At 39.8% G+C, this 22,431-nt stretch overlaps 1 protein-coding gene across 1 annotated transcript; it reads left to right on the top strand.

Moving 5' to 3' along the window:
- The first annotated feature begins 2,025 nt into the window (after positions 1-2,025).
- On the top strand, positions 2,026-20,432 carry LOC139295506 (uncharacterized). The gene is made up of 5 exons (XM_070917700.1): positions 2,026-4,120; positions 4,436-4,738; positions 5,535-5,796; positions 18,317-18,416; positions 20,304-20,432. The coding sequence occupies exons 1-5, from the start codon at positions 2,026-2,028 to the stop codon at positions 20,430-20,432; spliced, it is 2,889 nt and encodes a 962-aa protein (XP_070773801.1).
- The last annotated feature ends 1,999 nt before the right edge of the window (positions 20,433-22,431 follow it).

Genomic DNA, 22,431 nt, shown 5'->3' with positions numbered 1-22,431 from the left:
AAGTACAACAATTCATGCTGTCAGCCAATCGCAATCACTCCCAGATCAATCAATTTCTAGACTCAGCACTTTACACCAACACCAACTGACTAGCATGCCAAACAGACTGCATACTTGTCACGTCTTTTTCTCCACTGGGAAATCTCTTGTTCTCCTTCAAACAGAACTTTGTCAGCCTCAGCTGTGCTTTGAGTTTAATGCTAACATTAGCATGCTAACATCCTCCCAACCGACCTGCATAACCACCCCTACAGCCATGCCGCTAGTGTGGCAAAAAGTAAATTAAAGCACTTCATCAACCAAACAACTCCTGGGTGCACGGAACATCTCAGACTGATTGTATTTAACAGTGTGTGTATCAGAGGGTGGATTTTTCACTTTGATAATATTTCATCTTAATGTTTGAGAGCAGCCTTATAATGAATGTACTGAATGAATATAAAAAAGTCAAAAGTCATGTAGGAACTTTACCAACCTGTTATTAATAACATTAATCATACAGGAAATGTAATGATACAAAAACTCTTCCTCGTGTATTTTATTACAAAGTGCATATTTATAAACTACAGCCAGTTAATCTCTTTTTGCTGTGTCATGGGGAGAAAGCTTTCTCTCCAGCTGAGTTGTATTGTTGTGTATGTGGTGACCTTCTGTTTATACCATGGCCTGGACAAAATGCTCATTCCTAATTGGCCCAAAGGATTCGGTTAATTTAGTTTATTCCAGAGGCAGGATGAAAAGGCTAGATGGCTGGGAGCAGGAAGTGTTTCATTACAGATAATCACATGGCTCTCCAGCATTAACCAATCTTTAAAGTGAAGAATCCCACTGAGCTAGTAGTTAATTCTGAGAATCACCGTGTTGTTTTGTTGCAACAAAGCGGTGCAAAAACAGCAAAGCAATACAATTTTTGTCAAATTTAAGTAATGCATAAAAATAAACTGTACACATCACAGGAGCATTCACATATATGGCTTTTAGTTCAGACATAAGGCATTCATTATATAGTGCACCTCGCAGTACATTGAGAGCAGTGAACATGCCCAGTCCAGCTATGTTTTACAGTATATTTAGCTATTTTTACCATCAGCCATGACTTGGCCTGGCTTATTATTTCACGTGACTGAATGTGTCTTGTTAAGAATGAGGACTCATCAGAGGGATGAAGGTTGTTGCAGCTCATTTGATGCAGCTTTTGTGACTGAGCTTTTAAGAAGCCTCAATGCCATCAGGATTAGTTGGGATTATATGCTGCTAACAGCAAACAGGTACACACTCTTTGGATTTTGAATTTTATACCCTAATGGTCATGATATTACTGGGAAACAGTTTATATTTACACTCCTATAAATTAATATCCTATAAATAGATGAGCATTAAATTCCTGGGAAAGTGGCCCTGGTATAAGCAGGTAACAGACTGTGATGTGCATGTTTCAATGGATTTGGCAAGAACTAATCACTTCAGTGTTATCCATTCAAATCAAACATGCACCTCAGGGATATTCTCTTTATGTAATTTCTCCTTTCATTTGCTGCAAATTTGAAAGGAAATATGATATGTGTGACATGTTAATGGTCAAAGTAGAGATGTTGGTTGTTGGTTTTGTATTTGTTCTTGGTATGTTTTGGTATGCAAAAGACACCTTAGAGATGACTTGCAAAAATATGCGAAACATAAAAGACTATTGTGGTTGTCAACATGTGTCGTCTTTCTTGTGGTGGATTTGGGGTTTTACTTTACATTTCACAAATAATTGACCTTCATTCGTTTTAAATGTAATTATACAATATTATAGTAACATACATAGTAACTATATCAATAGAAAAAACACAATTATGCGTATGCATTGTATGATATAAATATTTCATAGCTGCATGTACATAAGTTTGCATGAGCATGTTCTGTTTGTGTCTAAACTGATGGAACATAAAGTGTGCCCCACATCTTCAGTGTTCACTCATTTCCTGACTACTCTCTTTCTCTCTCTCTCCCTCTTCATTGGACAGCTTCGCATAAACCCAGATGCCTCCCCTCCCTCTTGATGAGCGCATAGTGGTCATTCAGCGCCCTAAAAATTTAGCCCTCTGTGAGGCTTCCCCACAAACCATCCCGCAGCACTCCTCTCAAATATCAGCCTCTTCCAATGGACAAGTCGCCCATCCTCCTCATCTCCACACGTCTCAGTCGCATTTCTATTCACCTGCCTGTAAATCTCTGACTCTGGAATGCAAGCGCAGATCCTCCCGTGCGCAGAAATTCAAGGCCGACCAACCTGTCATCCCAGCAGGTGTCAGACACATCCCTAGTCACTGCCATAGCAATGGCACAGTAACTCTCGGCCCACGGCTGCCCTCCCACACACATACTATTGATATCAGGGTGACAGTGGACAAAGGAGGACGTGGAGGATTAAGCAACTCGTTAGGGCGCAGCGGAAGTGTGAAAGGTGGTAGAGCGAAATGTGCCTCTTCACAGTTGGATCAAGGACAATGTGAGAGAAAAATTGGCACTCCAGGGAGGCCAGGTGGAGCCGAACACAAGTCACAGCGAAGTCGCCACAGTCAGCTGTCATCTTCCCCCGGAGGTGTCTTACAATTCGTCCCCGCTCAGGCACAGCAGCATAGGTTCAGGAGTGAAAAGGAAAAGGAGAATACTAGTTTTCTTAACAGAAGCGACCAGGAATTTCCCTCTCTAGGTCACAAGAAGAATTCCAAACTGGGAACTGTCCATCAAAGCCATAATAGTCACAGCCTGCCCTACCACCACAACTCCGTGCCTGTGCCCCATGCCGCCATCCTAAACTCCAACTATCCCTCATCCCCTCCCTCCCAATCCACCCATGTCCCAATCTCTTTTCAACAACTCAGCCAGCCGCACCCATCCCGCACCAGGGATCACCGCCCTCACATTCTTCATGGTCTCCCCCTCTCCCCCTGCTCTTCCAACGTCGGAGGGTTCCCCAGCCCTGACCACACCTGCACCATCGACTGCGCCCACCCATTCAGCTGCGGCTGCTGGAGGTTGGTAAGATGCAGAGGGTGTAAGGGACACTCTGCTGGCTGCCAAGGAGGTGGAGGAAGCTCTTCCACCTCATTTTCCTGTGTTCACAATGTCGGAGCAGTGAAGAGAGGAGGCAAAGAAATGGGCCTGAGAAATCTGGGTGGGTGTCTCTCCACCGCCTCCACCTCCAACACCTCCTCTTCTAACAGCACTGTGTCTGACTGCCGAGCAAACTTGTTCAAACCTCTCCGCTGTGCCTCCTGCTCTGCTGAGACTGGAAATTTTGAGAGTCCTGCTTTCCTTCGCAAAAAACTGGTAGGGGGATGCCTGCCCTGTACCCCGCTGTCCTCCTCGGCCCCTCTCCGGGCAATACAGAGCTGCGTCACAGGCTGCAACCCCAAAGCCTCTCAGACAGGCAGCTCCACCTGCAGCTACTGCAGCAGCGACCCCATAGTGGTGACATTTAACCCTCGCCGAGGCAAACCCCCAGGAAGAGGCATTGGAGCAGCTCACCCAATGGGTATGTTCCAAGCTGATGATGATGACTACAGCGTGCGAACTATCTGGCCTGAAGAACTGGCCAAGAAGATGACCCATTCCAAAGCCCAAAAGAATAACTGTGCTGGGATGGGAATAGGAGTCGGGAAGACCTGTGCAAGCCAGGCTCAAAATGGCGGTAACGGAACAGGCCTTGTCCCCTTGGACTGTCAAAACCTCCAGGAATATGCACAGCCTCAGCTAACAGACCATGCAGGCCGACGGCGGCTTCAGCAGGGAAAAATGGCTGCCCTTGATTTTATGGGCTACAGGTCAGGATCTGGGTATGACGATGGCCGGAACTCGCTGAAGAGGCTCTTGAATAAAGCCGAAGATACAGGAATGGGCGATGGTTCCGAGCAAGACGGAGATGCAGCATATCCACGTTCCCCCTCTCCCCGCTCTGCCTCCCCGCCGTCACCTGTGTCCTTTTCACCTCCACCGTCCGCCCCTAGCACACTCATCAAACCCAAACCCTGGCAGAGAGACAGGGAGGGAGGACATTCTCTGCCTTCGGCTCAGTCACTTCACCTGGCCCTCAACTCCCTGAACAGAGAGCAAGATGAGGAGAACAGCAGAAGTAAGAATATCTTACAATTTACCTGAGCCCGTTTCCCTTGATGTGTTAAATGCTTTTGCTGTGTTTTTAGCAGATGCACCCATGTTTGGGAACATCTAGCTCCTCAGCAAGGTGTTTCATTTAAGTTATAAAATAATCCAAGTGCTAATGGTCAGACCTCTTTTACAGCTTTTTGTCACCCTGTACATGTACAAGTACAAGTATCAATCTTGTCATTTGTTGCTCTGTGGCAGCAGTTTAAACTCTAATATAACTGCCTTCACACACAGAAAGCGATGTCTCTACACATTTTCTCTCTGTCTCCTTTTCTTCCAGTGCACCTTTCCCTGCCGCTTTCTTCTTCATTGCCGGCTTCTCTGTCCGATGAGTCTGTGATGACTCCTGATGCAGAGAATGCCGTCGTCAGCCCCATCCTGCCCTTCTTATTTTTGGGTAACGAGAGAGATGCCGAGGACCTGGACCTGCTGCTGCGCCTCAACATCGGCTACGTGGTCAACGTGACCACACACCTGCCCCTCTACCACGTCAACTCTGGGCTGCGCTACAAAAGACTGCCAGCCACTGATAACAGCAAGCAAAATCTTCGACAGTACTTTGAGGAGGTTTTTGAGTTCATTGGTGAGAGTCCCACCTCTGATATATTGTTGTATTTGTGAGTGTGTGTATGGGATGTTGTAGAGTGAGTAGCAAGAGTAATGTAACAAGTAATGTTTTATTACTACTATTATGATTTTGCTGTTTAATTAGTACAGTAATTTATTTTTCAGTGAGTAATATGTAATGAGTGATTAAGGACATTTTAAGGACAAGTAAATTGCAGATACGGAGATAATAAATAATTATGGGACTATGCTGGCCAATAGGACATCTACATACTGTCAGTGGTCTGTGTTCAACTGTAACTGTTACCTGGTAACCAGATTTTTTTCTATGATGATTTTTACTCAAAAAAGAGAAAGAATTGCATTGACAGTTTTTTTCAAATCTGTGGCACTGTCTATTGTGTTACTGTCTCTGAAGATAATTCCTGAACCAGCTACCACACTGTGGTAGAAGAGACTCACCTTCAGACAAGTCTCTTTAGTGACTGGCAGAACTTTTGTTTTGTTTTTATCAAAAAAGGTGGTATATGGAATGAAATGCCGAGGACTCTTGGTGGATGCCAAATTATAGTTTAAAATACAGTAATCAATGTTTGTTTTATGGAGCCCTGAATGAAAATGGGCTTAATTCTTTATTTATGAAGTAATAATCATCATAAGTCGTACTAGTTAGTTGTACGTTTTAATGACAGTGATGATACCATATATATACATACAGATGCTCACAGCTGGCCAGCATGCGGCGTTACGTCAATTTTTACTTCTTTAATTCAGCAAATTGAGCTAATCTGTTTTGTTGTTCTCATCCACAGAGGAGGCATATCAGAGTGGACAGGGGGTGTTGGTACACTGCCAGGCAGGCGTGTCCCGTTCTGCAACCATTGTCATCGCCTACCTTATGAAGCACACCCTCATGACAATGACAGATGCCTACAAATACGTGCGGAGTCGTCGTCCAGTGGTGTCCCCGAATCTAAACTTCATGGGCCAGCTTTTGGAGTTCGAGAGGGACCTCAACTCTGGGGTGACTCCTCGTATCCTAATGCCTAAACTTAACGGCGTGGAGACACAGGTGTGAGAAAGGTCAGGGGTCAGGAGTGTGTAAGACAAGAGAGAAACTAGAGAAATTAAAGTGGCATTAGTGAGTGTCAAGAAAGAGTGCAGCACATCTTGGAAGAGAGACATGATGAGAAATATTACAATTGGAAATTGGTGGCGTGTTTGGCAATTAGTGCACTTTTAATACTGTGAAACATGAGGCAAAAGACTGGATGCTTCATCTGTTTAAGTAGTAACTCTTAGACAACATGATCATCATCCAGTATGCTGTTTATAAAATAATGTGCCAATATTTTGTATAGACCTAACATCACTCTCAGATATCTCATGTCTTTTTTTCTGAAGTCTCTTCCTTTTTGTTCCCATCGTTTACATTGACAGCCACACACAGAAACACAAGTGACTCTGTTGCCGTTGATCATAACTGCATGCAGAACGGGAAAGGGTTCACTGGTAATGTCCTACTTCATCTACAACGCCACGATAATGTTTCCACCACATGTAGCAACACACAGGTTATTACGATGCACTTTACTTCCCATGCATTTGTTTCATTATCACCAACTAAATTATCACAAGGATGAGAAGAATCTGTCACACAGACCTCAGTTTTTGGTCAATATTATCATGTCTATGGGGTTTTTTTCCTATTTGAGAACTGTGCAATAGAGCGGCATGGACCTTGTAGGTAGCATTGAGTAGCATTAACCTGAGAAACGTGTCACAAAAGGGACAAACAGCTCATGGAAATTTGTAAGAATGGTTTTATTTCAGTGGAGCCGCCTGTATATTAGCAAACAAAAAGTATTCTCTCCTGAGTGAGGTGCTCACAGGGTTGGAGTAATAATATAATACAAGTACAGCTGTCAGTAACACAGTGTTAATGTGTGTGAATAGAAAATACATCTTGATATGCAGGTTAATACACTGAAATAAGCCCATCAGAAACACATTTACAGCAGAGCTGAAACCACAATTCAACAGTACTTTCAGAGATTTTACTATGATTTACAGCCTATTTGACCAGAGTTGTGGGTTGGCAGGTATCTTCCTGCTGTAATAATGTGCTTTAAAACAGACCTTCTCCAACTGTGGACCATTTATTTTGTGGTTAATTCATAAGAGAAATGCATAATTCATTTTTTAATTCATTTTTTATGATGTAAAAAAAAAAAAACTTGTTTGATGTTTAGCATGAAACAGTCCTGTCATTGTGCACAGGCAGATTATCCTTAAAATGTAAAGAGCACATGGTAGTTTGATTTATTGGAGACGACACAGTAACAGTAAAGAGGCAACATTCAACATCCTGCTTAACCCGTCTGGTTTGGAACATAGAGCCAAATGATTCATTATGTGTTATGCCGAAAAAAAATGCTTTTATTTTGTAACTCTTGATTGCTTTGATCTTGACTTGCTTTTCTTGCTTTAACGTCCTGTGGCAGATTACAGGTTAGTTATTTCCCACAGTACCAGAAAGGTACAGACAACCAAGTACCAATTTGAAAAATGTATCATTTCTTACATAAAAAGTCATGAACACTCTGAAAGCCAAATCTACTTCATAGTTAGTTATTTTAATACTTTTGTGAAGGAGTCAAAAGACATCCGTGTTTTTTTTAGAGATGGTGATGTCTTAGCTGATTAGTCGATGTCTGTTGTTACTCCCTAACTGTTCTTTTGCCTTATTCTCCTTACTGAACTTCTCAAGTGTGACCCTCATGACTATGCATTATGTTTATTATGAAGGCTTCGGTTTGATTAGAGAAGGTTACCTGATTCACTGTGAACTCTTCCACTGTATTGGGCTTAGCAGATAAACACCACTGGACATGGAAAGATATGAAAAATTGGTATCTTCTTTTTACGAACAGGTACAAAATTTCTTTCCCCACAAGTTTCTCATGAATCAATTGTAGCTTCCTGTTAAAACTCCATATAATATCAGTTAATTCACTTCATGGGAAGAAGCAGTGATCAGTGGAGAACTGATGTTTTCTAATTTGTTGGCCAACAATGACCATTATTTTGCACATTTTCTAAACTGATGCCATGCACATTTTTTGATTTTTTGATAACACGCTGTTAATATATACAGTCATTTATGACCTACACATTAGCAAAAAAGAATTCTTGCTGTTAAACTGAGTCATATATGACTCTTACTTGTAAAGAAAGTTCCCTTTTGCAAGGGTGTAGGAAGAGGGGGCTCTTATTATTCTCTTATAAATAAACAGTTGTGCAGTCTGACAGGGACGCCCGGGGACTCTGATAGTCCAGGGATTCAGCACACTCTATTATTGATTAAAGATCATTTGCAGCACATTAGGTTAAAGAGGGAAAGTAGAGTACTAGCTTGTGTGTCCACAAAAACCCAAACAAATCAAAATACGAGTATATGTGACTGAATATAAACATTAACACCAGAGTTCACAAGTTTTGTTCGTTTTTTTTTAATTTGTGTAATATTTTAAACAAATTCCACTCGCCCCTTTTCCAGATTTTAACTCGTAATGAACAAAATGCCCAGTTTCAACTTTCTACAACCAAAATGCCTTCAGTATAGCCTTGTGTAATTTGGTCCTCTGGTATTGTCATTTGTAAAATGATCCTGAATTTTGCTTGTTGGATTTATTTTCTGGCTAAGTGACTTTGATATAGGCTATATATTTTTCTACAGTCATCATGTTCAGTATGCACACATACTGTAACTGTGTATTTACAGTTTTTTACATGGACCTTTGTTTTTGTATGAAAGGCCCTTCGGGCAGAATGACATCTTCCAACTCCGCAGTGACAATAAGGATCTTCAGCCGTGCTTTGCGTTTCAGCATTACAGTTTCACTGTTATCAGACCTCAGTAAACGTGGGTCAACATACCGTATTCCTGTTTTTACCTCTCGCCTTTATTTCAGCTGGAGAGACTTCAACCAAACATGCTGTTCGCTCCTCCAGTCTCTCCAGCTCAGCTCACAGTAGGTGTGGTATTAACCTTTGAAGAAGGGCCTGTTGCTACTGCTCCTTGATTTTTATACAGACTTTATATGCAAGATGGCTGTCGAAGCGGTTTCTTTAATTCCAATAATATGGACCTGCTGTGCAGTTGAGTCAATACTGACCTCAGTTGTTTGTACTCGAGAGACACGGGGAAGGAAACTGAACATTTTCTCTTTAATTCATACAAACTGAAACTGGGCCAGTGTCTCTGTGAGTGTCAGTGTGTGTACAAATCTTCTGTGTTTTGCACTTGAAAAGAGGAAAGTTGTTACTGTGTGTATGATACCCTTTTGAGAACGCTGTGTATCCGTGCATTGCTTATTTGTGGGAACGTAATTATTCCTGTTTGTACTTTATTGTTCATTTCTTTCCTGTGTTATTTCCTGCACCAAATATTGAATTTAAGGATATTGATTGATAGGATGATGAGATGATTCAAGAAAAAAGCAGATCACCTCCTTCCATCCTAACGGGGGTAAGAACTCTTCAGGTATGACTATCAAAGTAATGCTGTGCTGTTTCACCCCGCCGCCCTGCCTCCTCCAGAGACCCAAAAACTCCTGTTATCTAACCTGTGATGCTCTTCTGTCGCCCTCTTCCTTTTCATAATGGATTGTTTCTCTTAAGCAAATGTAATATTTTCATATTGTAGTAACTGGTCCTTGTATCTAGACAATGTTTTTACCTTCATGCACTGTGACTAATACGATGCTGCTATATCACAAAGACTTTTATTTGTACGTCACATTTAGCCAATGCAAAGCGGTGAATATCGCTAAAGGTGGCTGATACATAGTGGGCTTGAATACGGAGGCCCTGCTTGCATTGTTCCAATTCAATCCAGGCTTCATTGTGCTGCCTCGGTGCAGTGTATTAATCTCAGAGCGACCGTGTGCACAACCGTAGGATCTGTAGCTGTTCCTGTTGGTCTTCCTTAACGACCATGATAGAGAGAGAAGAGACAGTAAAATGTAGCAGTAAGCCCATCTCTTTGCTCACTGTGGTTCAATAAAACTGTGATGATGCTTTTTCTGCAACAGTGTTTATTTTGGCAGAAATCTCGTCCGGGTTATAGTTTTATGATTATGACTTTAGTTACTGCATGTGATAAAAATGTCCAACATATTAGATACCAATCTAGACTCACTGTCCTCAAAAGACTGTTGAGCTGAAACATAAATCCTGGAACTGAAGTTTTTGACAAGAGGCTTATTTGTATCACATGTTGCTGTATAATCAAAGCTGCAGTGTTGAAATGTGCAGCATATTAAATTCTGCTTTATGTTTTAATTCATAATATGATCAAAATATTTCTGATTATTATTTAGCCATGCTATCCACGGGGCTCTAGGGAAGGCAATGTTGGTCAGTAGGTCAGTCCACACTTTCTGAAATATCTCAACAACTATTAGATGGATTGTCATGAAAATTTGCATTCAGGGTACCCAGAAGAGGATTTGTAAAACTTGAATCCCATGACTTTTCATCTAGTGGTCATCTGCAGGTCAGTTTGGTTTATGGCCAAATACCTGTACAACTAAAGTCATTCCTACGAGCCTCAGTCGTACGTTGTGTTTAAAATGTTAGCATGCTAACACGGTAAACAAAGATGTTAAACATATACCAGCTAAACATCAACATGCTAGCATTGTCACTGTGAGCATGTTCGGATGTTGACATTAGCATTTAGCTAAAACCACTGCTGTTCTTAAGCCGCTAGCATGGCTTTTTTTTTAGACATACACACATCTCATTAATGCACAAAACCTGCATTGCAGAGACATGTTCCTGTCAAGTGGATTTTTCTGTGCATATTAACATTATTGTGATACAAATCTGCACATTTTAACAGACATTCACAACCTGCATATGTTTCAGTTCTTCTTGTCATTATTGTTTTTTGACCGACCTGCCAGCAGTAATTCCTTAGTGTAAATGGCAAAAATATTCAGTAGCATCTATATACAGTGTATGTAGTTGATGTCACGTTATGATGTGATGTCAAGTACTTTTAAAATAGAACTGGTAGACAAAATTAACACTGAACAACAATAATGCACATTACAATGTCAGTAATACAGACAAAGTTATACACACATCCATGAATTAGGGGTAAACTGCATTTAGAATACATGTGGACCTGGTTTAATTGTCTTTATACAACACAATATATCTTACTGTACACGGGCTTTGGGGTTTATAATCTTTGAGAATCTTGAGTAGATCTCAGACATATGAGTCCAAAAAAACATGCATCTATTCTGTGGCACAAAATAATATGCAAAAAGTCAAGTGGAGTTACACTGATGTACGCTTCAGAGAATCAGTAGCTAACAAGTCAGCCAGTGTCGAGATTATTATCTCAAATATACACAGGCCCTCCGTACAAGTTATCAGAGAGGGATGAAGGTTAGACGTTTTGGGGTTTAGAAAGTAACCAGTACAAAAGGTTTTGACAGCAGCAGCGTCTACCCCCATGGCACAACAAGGACGTAGATGACAGGAAAAGTGATGTGTGTGGAAACTGATCATTGGTTTAGATGTGACTATACTTTGTTGGCATGACTCCTATCCAGGTAGAGCAGTTGTGCAATACATAGCCACACAAGTTGTATACAAAGGTCTGAAAGGTCTTTTGTGGAGGTTTCCTCTGGACAGTGAGTGACAACCTCGGTTCACACATGTACTTTGTCTTCCATTTCTTACATGTTTGATTAGCAGCAGCTCTGGTTAATCTGGTTCCTGTGTTGGTGATATGACTGAAGATTCCCCATCAAGTGATTTAATTGCTGTCTTGTCTTCTCTTTTGTTGGTTATAGCTGAATATGATAATGTTACCTTAATAGCATCCCAAAGTGTGCAGTACAAAAACCTGATGGCTGGATTGTGAAGTTGTTCTCCATGTCAATTTCTAGAAAACACACTGGAACTGGCTCTTTTCATTAAAAAAAACATGAGAAATACATTTTTGGGAGTATGTGTTGTTTTCATTTGTTGCCATATTTTCTGTGAGTGCGCCAAAAGCTTCCGTGAACTCAAACATCCAATGAAACCATGCACTCTTAACCAGCACTCTCTGAATGAAGTCAGGAGTGCCTATTTGGAAAGTATTGAGCAGTTACATTACTGTCAATACAAGCGGCCAATTGCGATTGATGATTCAGATGATCACCCCACCCAGATCTGCTTTGCTCATCATTACATAAGAGCTGGTTTGGGATTCAGAGCTGCACCCGGGGGCGGATCGATTGGTGAGAGAGGTTAAAACAAACTCACTGTCTGCATGGCAATAACTACTGCAAATAAAAAGCATTCAGTGTGGGGCAGTGAAGTACTGACTGTATGTAACTGGTATTTCATAATGAATCCTCAATCTCTGACTTGAAAAACTGAGTGCAAGTGGTAATCCCAAGTTTTCCATGCTAGGGGCGATCTGTCCACCACTTTGGTCCAGACTGAAATATCTTAACGACTATTGGATGGAACAGACAGTCGTGGTCCCCAAAGGATCTGGCTTTTCCCCTCGGGCCACTGTAAGGTTCACACTTGTGGTTAAGATTGAAGTGTCCCAACAACTGTTGGATAGATTGCTGTGATACTTTGTCCACACGTTCATGTTCCCCTCAGGATGAATCCTAATAAGTTTGGTGATAATTTCACTTTTCTTCTAGCACCATCATCAGGTCAAAATTTAAATTTGTCCAATACAAAAATCCTAAAATCATAACAATACTTTAGTTTATGACCAAATATTTAACTAATGACATTCCCATCAGCCTCAGCTATACTATGTTTAGTGCTAATTAGCAAGCATTAGCATGCTAAGACGTTAACCAAGATGGCGAAGATGGTAAATATGACCTGCGGAACATCAGTGTTGGCATTGTCGTTGACATTAGCATTTAGCTCAGAGCACCACTGTGCTGATATGCAATGTTAGCTTAACAAGCAGGTCATAGGTAGCTATAGTGTACATTGAATAAGTGAGTCAATGACTGTTCATATGGCACTAATTTGCAACAGCAAGTATAATGAAAGATGACATTTTTTTTGACACGATAAGGAAAATCTTCACACTATCTGCAGCGATGACATACATTAAATATAATATCACATTTACTGACATATTACTCAGTGAAGATCGTCCTGAATGTTTAAATAGTAATGTTTTGTTGGCACACACCTGCATTCCAATCTGTTGTCACCCCATTACAGTATATAGAGATCTGGTGTAAATTACTCATTCACTACTTTGCATTTGTAAAAAAGAAATCAGTCATCATCAGTCCACTGGACAATCAAAGTGCATTTTACACAATAGCTCATCAGCTGCTGCTGCATGATTGCCTGTAGCACATCGCCCAGTGGTTATTACTGTGGGCGTTTTACTGTGGTTATGGCTGCATAGGCCATGTTCGATTCTGGAGAACATTTAGATGCAGCAGCCGTGTTAAAAAGCCCCTAGTCATCGGACATTAACGCTCAGAGTCAGACAGATAATGCATCGTGCATTTTGTTCTTCAATATCAACACCACGGTTACCGTTGAGCTTGAAACATCGTCCAATCATAGAGTCAATGGCCCAAATGGGTTGAAATGAAAATCATTTACCAGCATCGTTTCAATATTTATCGACATCAACCTCGAGGCAGAGAGCTGCTCTATCTGCTGCACGGATTCAAATCCAAATGTCAACAATGCATCGGCCGGGTCATGCACGTTTTATATGAAATAGCAGTTTGTGTGTGTGTGAGAGGGCAATGATGATCTGATATCAAGACAGCTTTATGGTCTCATTCTTACTTCCATTCATTTTATGACATCTATATTTACAAGTTTATATTCTCGTCACAGACTAAAACTTACTTTTTTAAACAAGTGAGTGAGAAATCAACTGAGACTGTTTCTCAGCTTTGAGGTCTCCAGACTTGAAGGCTCCTGTGTGCCACGACAGTAATTAAGTTCAACTTAATTAAGGATGATTCATTAAGTAAAAATAAATTAGTTAATTGTCATATTTATAGCATAATATATAATTAAACATACAAGTGATGTAATAGTTGAAATTCAAACTATGTTCTTTGCTGAAAGCATTGCTGTATTGAAGCATTTTGTATTTTGGAATTACTTTCCTTGTATCTGTATAATAAATAAGTTTCCATAGCTCACTTGTGCACCGCTTCACCATATACACTTTTAACTGTGACATTATCATCATTCAGGCAGCGTATTATTAAATGACTTATTTGCTGGATGGCATGCACCCACACTAATTACAACAGAGTGCAACCTGCAGAGATGAAACAGGAGCTCTCGTGGACCATCTGGTGAGCGCTTTAGACACAGCCCTTGCAGTCAAGTACTGGTTTGTACCTGCTGTCACTGTTTTTCAGAGTTTGTGCCAGGACCAAAAAAAAAAATAGTTCATAAGGATTAAAACTGGTCCTCAAATTACAGGCAATGTTGCCAAGTCCCAGCTTAATTAAAATGCAGGTTTAAACAGCAGACGTGTTGCCTGAAACCAGTTTAGAATTTGCTGCAGTAGATCAACCTGCTCTGCAGAAAAATACATGACAAAAAAAACAATCCTGAAGTTATTTTTCTGGGAGAAATCATTATTATTTTATATGCTCTCATCTCATTTAGAAACTGAGATACTGGGGTATATATATAGTATATTGTACATAAACAGAATGGAAAGCATTTACCTTTCTGCAAGTCATGGAAATATAATACACTGTAACTTAGTTGTAAGCAGAAATAAAGACTTTTTGAATTAGCTGTTAATGTCTTTGTTCAGAACTATAACTCCTTCTATGAAGCATCCACAACTGACGTATTAACAGGAAATGATGAATAAAACGTAAATATAACATATTCATAATCATCTGTAATGGTATGTCTTAGGTAGTTTCCTTCATGTATTAAAAAACAATTATTAGAGACTTACATTTTTATATTCTATATATTCTATATAATTTGTCACCTATCGTATTTGTATATTATTCTTATAGGCGCTTTGGTGTGTCTGAGTTACAAAATACAGAGAGTTTAGACACAGACACACACACACAGACAGACAGACAGACAGACAGACAGACAGACAGACAGACAGACAGACACACACACACACACACACACACACACACACACACACTACCTCCTCCATACTCACAAACACCTATCATGCACACACGCAGTGTTTGTAGTTTTTCAGGTGCGTAATAAAACATTTATTAATAGTTTATACACACGTGCAAATCATTCATAGGTGGGTTTAAATCTGTTTATAAATGTTAACATGAAAATTCATTCTTGACATTGGAAAAAAAAGTCATTGAAGGTCCACTTACTTTTTTTTCCAGACTTTACACTGTGACAAGAGAGCGAATTCTGCCATGGGGACTAGATTTTTTTTCTCTATGTTTATGTTTTTAGTAAATATAAACACAATATGACCATTTAATATTGTGTGATAGCATTAATATTAAGGCATTGAAATATGGGGTTAGCTCATCTTAACAATACAGTCTTAGTAATGCTATGTACTTGATTTGGCACTTGTTCATTTTCCCTGAAAAGCTTGTTTACTGCTCGAACCCAATACTGATATTTCACCATAATTCAAGAAAATGTGACATTTCATCTCAAAGAGATTTGCTCCAGAAAGAAGATGAGATGTTCATTTGATTCACATGGGTTTTATACTTGATTGCCTTCTTTAAATTGTATTGTCGTTTTGTTTTTACTGTCTATTGTTACTGTAAATCAATTTATAATTCTTATTATTAAATAGATTTTATTATTTACCTCAGAAGAAGCTGGGGGTTTACATATCTCTCGGCTGGTTCATTGGGAGCAGGCTTGTTGTGGCTGTGGTATTTGCAGATCAGTTATGCAGACAAAGCTGCCAGCATCATCCAGCAGATGGAGTCCTTAAACTGCAGCCGCAGTTTATAAATCCAAGCCAATTGCTGCTCACTCTGCCCTCATGAAGTTCATCAGCAATCCCTGACAGGGTAAACAAGAGTCAAACCTGTCATTTCAACACAATAAAAAGCAAAACGCTGAGATCAATAAAGAGTCTGGACAAATCTTTGCTCTCTGCTGTTTACACCAAGCTGGAAAAGTTCATTCTCATCACCATCTTACATGGACATGAATTCATTACAATTTCCCTTTCATCTGCACTTCTAACATGCACAAATACATTGCATGTTTCTGTTTTCTTTTCTTTCTTTTTTTCATCTTTTATTAAAAGCCACAGGAGTTGCAGTGGTGAGCTACACCCAGCATTACAGAACTATACAAAAGAGAAGAGAGAGAAATGAGAAAAGAGAAATAAACGGACTATATCTATAGTTTACATTTGTTACGTCACCTTGTTGTGATTCTGGCATACTCTTCTTGTTACTCTAAGATGATGTTACATTTCAGAATAATGATGATGTTGAACAAGAGATGTACAAACATTTCTCATAAAATCTTTCATAAAACTCACCACCAAACACAAAGCCACAACTGTGCGTTCAAACACGTTCTTTCATTCTATGAACATTTAGGCCTCTCTCTGGCATTTACGACGGCAAGCACGAAGGACAAATTTGCAAGAACGCGAAACTGCCTCCTCGGTACCAGAGATAATAAAACTACAAGATAGGTCGCCGCCGTAAAAGACAAGTGAGGGACATAACCACCGCGCCATTAAAGCCGAGGAAGCGCTAGCTTAGCAAAGATGGCGTCGGGTAGTTTTAGAGACTTCAGCTGCGTGATGCCGGTTTCCAGCTTGTCTGCTTGAGTATCCTATGAATCTCCACGACGTAGAAGATGTGTCAGCTTTACTGCAGTGTACTTTTGTAAAACAAGCTGCATTTTTATTTGTGTAAAAACAAAGGAATGCTATTTATTCAAATAGCGTTAAGAGCTGCTGTGGGCGTAGTGCTAATGGAGCTCTTTCCTCCACAGGGTCTTTGGTCTGAGAGCGTCATAAGAGCCAGGCTAAACACAAAAATGTGTCTAATCTAGTGTGCTTTTTCTTCCCGGACATTTCAATTTTTCTCTCTATTTTTCAAATATGCGATACATCAGATATTCCTTTCTTCTGTAGCACATACAGTCACATTTAAATACCAGCAGAAATGTCACAATCGAAACTGTGATGTAAACCACTAGACCAGACTGCAGCAGTCCCCATAGCAACAGAGGAGAGGGTGGGCATCACAAGAGGCACAGAGACACATAATGATTCAGGGCTCTGGAGTTCACATCCCAAGCGCTTTATAATATTTTAGTACTAAAAAACCTAAACCACACACTACATAGACCATCCTGTTTCATGTCAGAGATTGAAACCTGAGAGATTCCAGTTGGCCCCAATTTCCTATAAGCACAGATATGGTACGATCCACCCTCATAAGAAAACCCTCACCAATGGCTTCCCCCTCCCTCCGTCTGGCAAGTACCATTCACTGCAGAGGGGCTGAGCCTATCCATCCACCACAAATCTAGTGCTCATTGTGGCAGGATTGCAGTGCACTGGACTGTACAGAGCAGGGTACCATCCAGGCTGTTGTCTGTGAGGGGTGGGGTCCGGCTACACTGATACCACCAAACACAAGCTTACAGAGGGAAACAGAGAGGCAGAAAAAGAGAGGAAAAAGGAGAGAGAAGAGGGGGGAAGATTGCACCTGAAGAGGAATATAATACGGGTAAGGAGGAAAGGGGGGAGGATGGAGGGAGAAGGAAAAAGACAATGGGGAAAGGTCCAGAATGGTTCAAATACATTCGCTCCTCTGCTGCTCTGCTTTCCCCCCCATTGACAGTCCATCCTGCTTGATTCCTTTTCCATCTGTGACACATTTGTTTCGCACATATGGATATTTATTCATCGTTTCATAAATATCTGTATGGCTGCAGTGCTTATTTCATTCTACATTTGATATTTCTGTGGTTTTTCTTGCTCGTAGTGGGAGAGTCTGTGGGCCATGGTGAATAAATCTGAGCATTTGGCCCAGTTTATATGTCTTGTTTGCATTGATAAAATATACATGCGTGCTTTTGTTGTCACAGTTATATTGCCATATAAGATGACATAATGTAGCAGCTGTGCCAATTCTATGACACAATATTGACTGATATTTACACTTCATCACCGGAGACTGACTGGATTCATGCTTGCTTTTCAGCCAAAGCTGCCAAAATCTATAAATAAGCAATAAAATACTATAATTTGAGCATAACTTTCATCATATATAACATAATGGTGCTATATAGCATATATGTCTTAAACTCTTAGTTCACACACATAGTTCATTTGGTTAACCGCCTTGAATGGTATCAAAAAGCAAATTTTGTTATCAATGAACCTAGCTGTGTAAATAAGAAATGTCAATCCTAACTATAAACATTATTTATACATTTTAAATTTTTTAGGAATACATTGAGTCAAAGTGAAGTATTGTGTTTTTAGGATATAAAGGCATGTATTTCCATCCGATTCAAATCCATGAAGTTTAATTGTTGCTGTGTTTGTGGCCAGGATGAAAGGAGACACCCCAGTGAACAGCACCATGAGTGTCGGCCAAGCCAGGAAGCTGGTGGAGCAACTGAAGATAGAGGCTAGTTTCTGCAGGATAAAGGTAAGACGAGCTGGACGCCTCACATTCAGATATGAATCATGATAGTGTAATGCGCTAAAACACAAAGGGGCAAATAGAAGCAATTAATGAAAACAACACAATACAGTGGATCAAATAGCACTTTCAATCTTAAATAATATTTTCAATCTTAATTTGAGTTTCTGAAAAGCTAAATAAAATCAATTTTTTTAGATACAAGTCCAGATATTACACTGTAACCTTATGTGTCGCAGTAGGTCAAGTACATGTCCATACAAATCATGAGTCATAATAACACCCCCACATTGGTGTTAAATTATTAATACTGCTGCACACACTAAACCTGCCCTCAGATTAAAAAAGACAAAGTTTGATATTTCAGTCGACCCTCTTTTGTACACTTAAAGCTTCAAATCAAAGCTGAAAGGATTTTGACAAACTTTCATTATGCACATTGGTTTGCAGGTGAAGAGAAGCACTGGTGACCTTCTCAAATGCACTTAAAGTCAATGCTTCCGTTTGGAGAGTTTCCAAATGGTATTGGCTTCTGTCATGTTGCTAATGGCATCACAAACACCTCACAGAGGCACCTTGTCTCTTTAAAAAGAACGATCCACCAGTGTAAAAATGAAGTAGGGGACAAACTTATATATAATGCTGATAATATCATGTTTTAGAGGCGATTTTCAGCTGCTGTCAAAGTTTGAACCTGTAGTCGTGTTCAGAAAAATGGAGTCTCTTTTTTGCAGAGGATGCATCCTTATCTTTACTCCAAGACTTAGCAAGACTGATTATAGTACCGGCCTTTAAATCGTTTTCGATAGAAATCCATAAATTAAACAAGACTAAATGAGGATTCAGTTTAGATAAAATTTATTTTCTCCAGCGTTAAAACAAGGTATGGAGATAGGTCTGGCTATGCAAGACTAAGAAAGATTAGATTTTTTTTATTTTTATATATTCACACATTTCATACTCAAACCCACCTTTAATTAAGCAATTATAACTGTAAAAGTATTAGTGAATCCAAATATATATGTACTGATGCCCATACTTTCCACTCAGATTCAGTTTTCTGCTGTTATTGATTCTGTATTTTGAGCTCAGACTCTAGTGTTCCCTGCTGTATCATGATACATAAATCAATCAATCAATCAATAAAATGTTCAGACTAAGGCTCGAACCCCTGTGTAAAGGGGTTGTGAATGGAGACTGTCATTATGAAATATTATTACAACTACACACTCCATACAATGCATGGACCTCAGACAGAAACAATGGACTGAACACATTTGCCATTTGATGCAGACACATGCTGAGAGAAAGATGTTCTAACAAGCAGAGTTCAAAAGAAAACTGAGGGAACCAAATGGCAAATGATACCCATCATTACCACAGCTGTAAGACAATACACTAATGGTTTTCATGAGGGTCATAGAGACAGAGTGTATCTGTGTGACCCTGTACACACTGTTAGTGTTCACAGTCTGCAGTTAAATAAACACCTTTACATATAGTACATCCAACACCTGAGAAAGTAGAACTGAAAACGTGACAGAAGGACAAAGAAATAAAAAACATTGTACGTACATACAGTACTGTATGAACATACAAAGATATCATAGATATACTTCAGAATACAAAGACAACCAATATGAGGGTTTCCAATATGTAAAAACCTCTATGATTGTCCTCATTTAGGGGGGAAACTGTTGGCTTTTCAATATCACAAAAGTTTCCTAGTGGAGAACTTCAGAAAATTCTTGCGGTCTCTAAATACACCACGACCTCTGACCAGACACTGATAGATTAATGAAATCAAAGAATTAACTTTACTTAATTTGTGTACTGGACTATGGGTTGAAAACAGTATACTGTAATCATGTTCATGATCCTCCTCCCCTCCAGGTATCAAAGGCAGCGGCGGACCTGATGGCATACTGCGACGCACACTCCTGTGACGACCCCCTGATCAGCCCCGTGCCCACCTCAGAGAACCCCTTCAGGGAGAAGAAATTCTTCTGCGCTCTGCTTTGAGACCAATCTGGGATTGTTGTGATTAAAAAGTACAGCTGTACAGTATGTACATGTATGTACAGTGTGTACATGTACTTCCAATCTAAATAAGACATCAATGTACTATAGTAACCTTGCATAAAAGCTGCCGATGTACAGTACACAATCAGCTACAAAATGTCTTGAACTAAATTCTTTAACTGCTAACGTCTGTCTCAATGTTAGAGCGGAAAAACAAAAGTAACATGGGAATCTGAAACAAAACCTAAACATTCAGTCAATAAAGAGTCAGAGTTATCACCGTCAAGAACACTAGAAGTCTAATGAAAAGTAACTTAAAAAAACAAAAAAACAGCTATCATCTGGTTGAAAACACGGACATTTCATGCTCATATATGTTGCAGGTAGCTGCCAAAAAGGAAACACTCTGAGCATCAAGTGTCTTAATAGCTCCACAAGTCACAGGAACAGATTCACACGGACTCTGCAGCCTTTGAAACGTTGAACTGGGACGCTAAATTCCCACATGAAGTCTTTGGATTACGGTGGTGCTACATGTCTCAGATGCTGCTCTGATAGGTCAGTTCCTCCCATATAAATTGTCCATACATTTGAGATCTAGCAACCGAGAAAAAGACAAGCCTATGTTAGGTAAATAGGTGTGACATCACCCATAATTGACATTGTTTCTATTTGGTGACTACTTGTAGATGGAGGCAATAACTTCTTAAGATTAGAAATGCTAAAACAAAAAGTTTTTTTCTCCATCCACATTTAGATTGTCCTTTAGAGCTGCATCACTTCTATTGTCAATACATTTTGTATTCCTCATCCACTTGGGTGTTTCCTCTGTTTTGGCAGTTACTTGCGTCTACCAAGGACAACAGCTGTTTATGAGTGGATAATAATCAATTTATTTCAAAGTTTTATTGAGATTTTAGCATTTAGCTCATTTCTATACTGTGTCTGTAGTGTGGATGTGACAGTGCGTGTGTGTGTGCATAGGTGCTACTGTGAAACTTAAGCAACAATTCTGAGCATCTGATCACTGTCAAATCAAGATTTTATATTTCAATAACACACAGACCCCCCCCCCCCCCCCCCCCAAAAAAAAAAAACATTCCAGGGGTTATGGACATTCAATATTTCAATATATGATCCAAGCCATTGAAGCTAAATCAGCTATTCGGTTATTGTGAGTCTGTCACGTGAACAATTTTCTATTTCTTTCAGGCAAAAAGAATAAATACAGCAGTTATAATGTACTTTTAAAGACAAGTGTATGTCGTCATTTTAACCAATCAGGTCTGAGAGGTTCTCCAGAGCAGAGGGGTCCTTCGACAAAAATCAAGGAACAGCATCTACTCATTCATGTGCAGTGAGGACTGATGTGAATGACCTGGGAATTCATATTTCGGTTAAAAGGTGTCACTTCCTCCGTGGCTATCTCTCCAGCTACAGTACAGGCATTGGTTTAGTTCTGTTGAAGCATATCCACAAAAAAGAAAGCTTCTCTCATTCGGAGTTCCCTCAGACGTGATCCCCTCCCCCTGAGCTCCACGGCATCTTCCACGTGATAAAACTTTTGGGAACCCCTGCTCTGGACCATTTAAAAAATGAATCAATGTGTTTTCAATGTCTTGCAAATGTCAAATTTAGAGCTTTGGCGAAAACGTAATCATGGAATATCAAGCATTGAAATAAAACCTCCTGTTATCAAAGGGTTTCTCTCATTTGTGATATTTATTTGATAAAAATGTAATCTTTTATCAATGTGAAAAAAACACGTATGTCCAAGTTGCCTTTTATTTTTCTATAACAGCAATATAAAAACTGAAGAGTTTTGCACAGTCAGATGCAAAAACTTCAGCCGAGTGTTTTAACAAAAAGCTGCTACACAGCGATTACATCTTCAAACAGCTGGTGATGTGTGGAAGATTACGATAATATCAAACTCAGTCATGAAGACCTGACCTAAATCAGGCGGTGGTTTTCCATCTTCATCTAAAGCCAGTGGAAA

This window comes from Enoplosus armatus, chromosome 13, assembly GCF_043641665.1.
Source record: "Enoplosus armatus isolate fEnoArm2 chromosome 13, fEnoArm2.hap1, whole genome shotgun sequence".
NCBI classification, from domain to species: Eukaryota; Metazoa; Chordata; class Actinopteri; order Centrarchiformes; family Enoplosidae; genus Enoplosus; species Enoplosus armatus.
The sequence above is the reverse complement of the archived record's forward strand: the minus strand, read 5'-3'. Positions and strand labels throughout refer to the sequence as shown.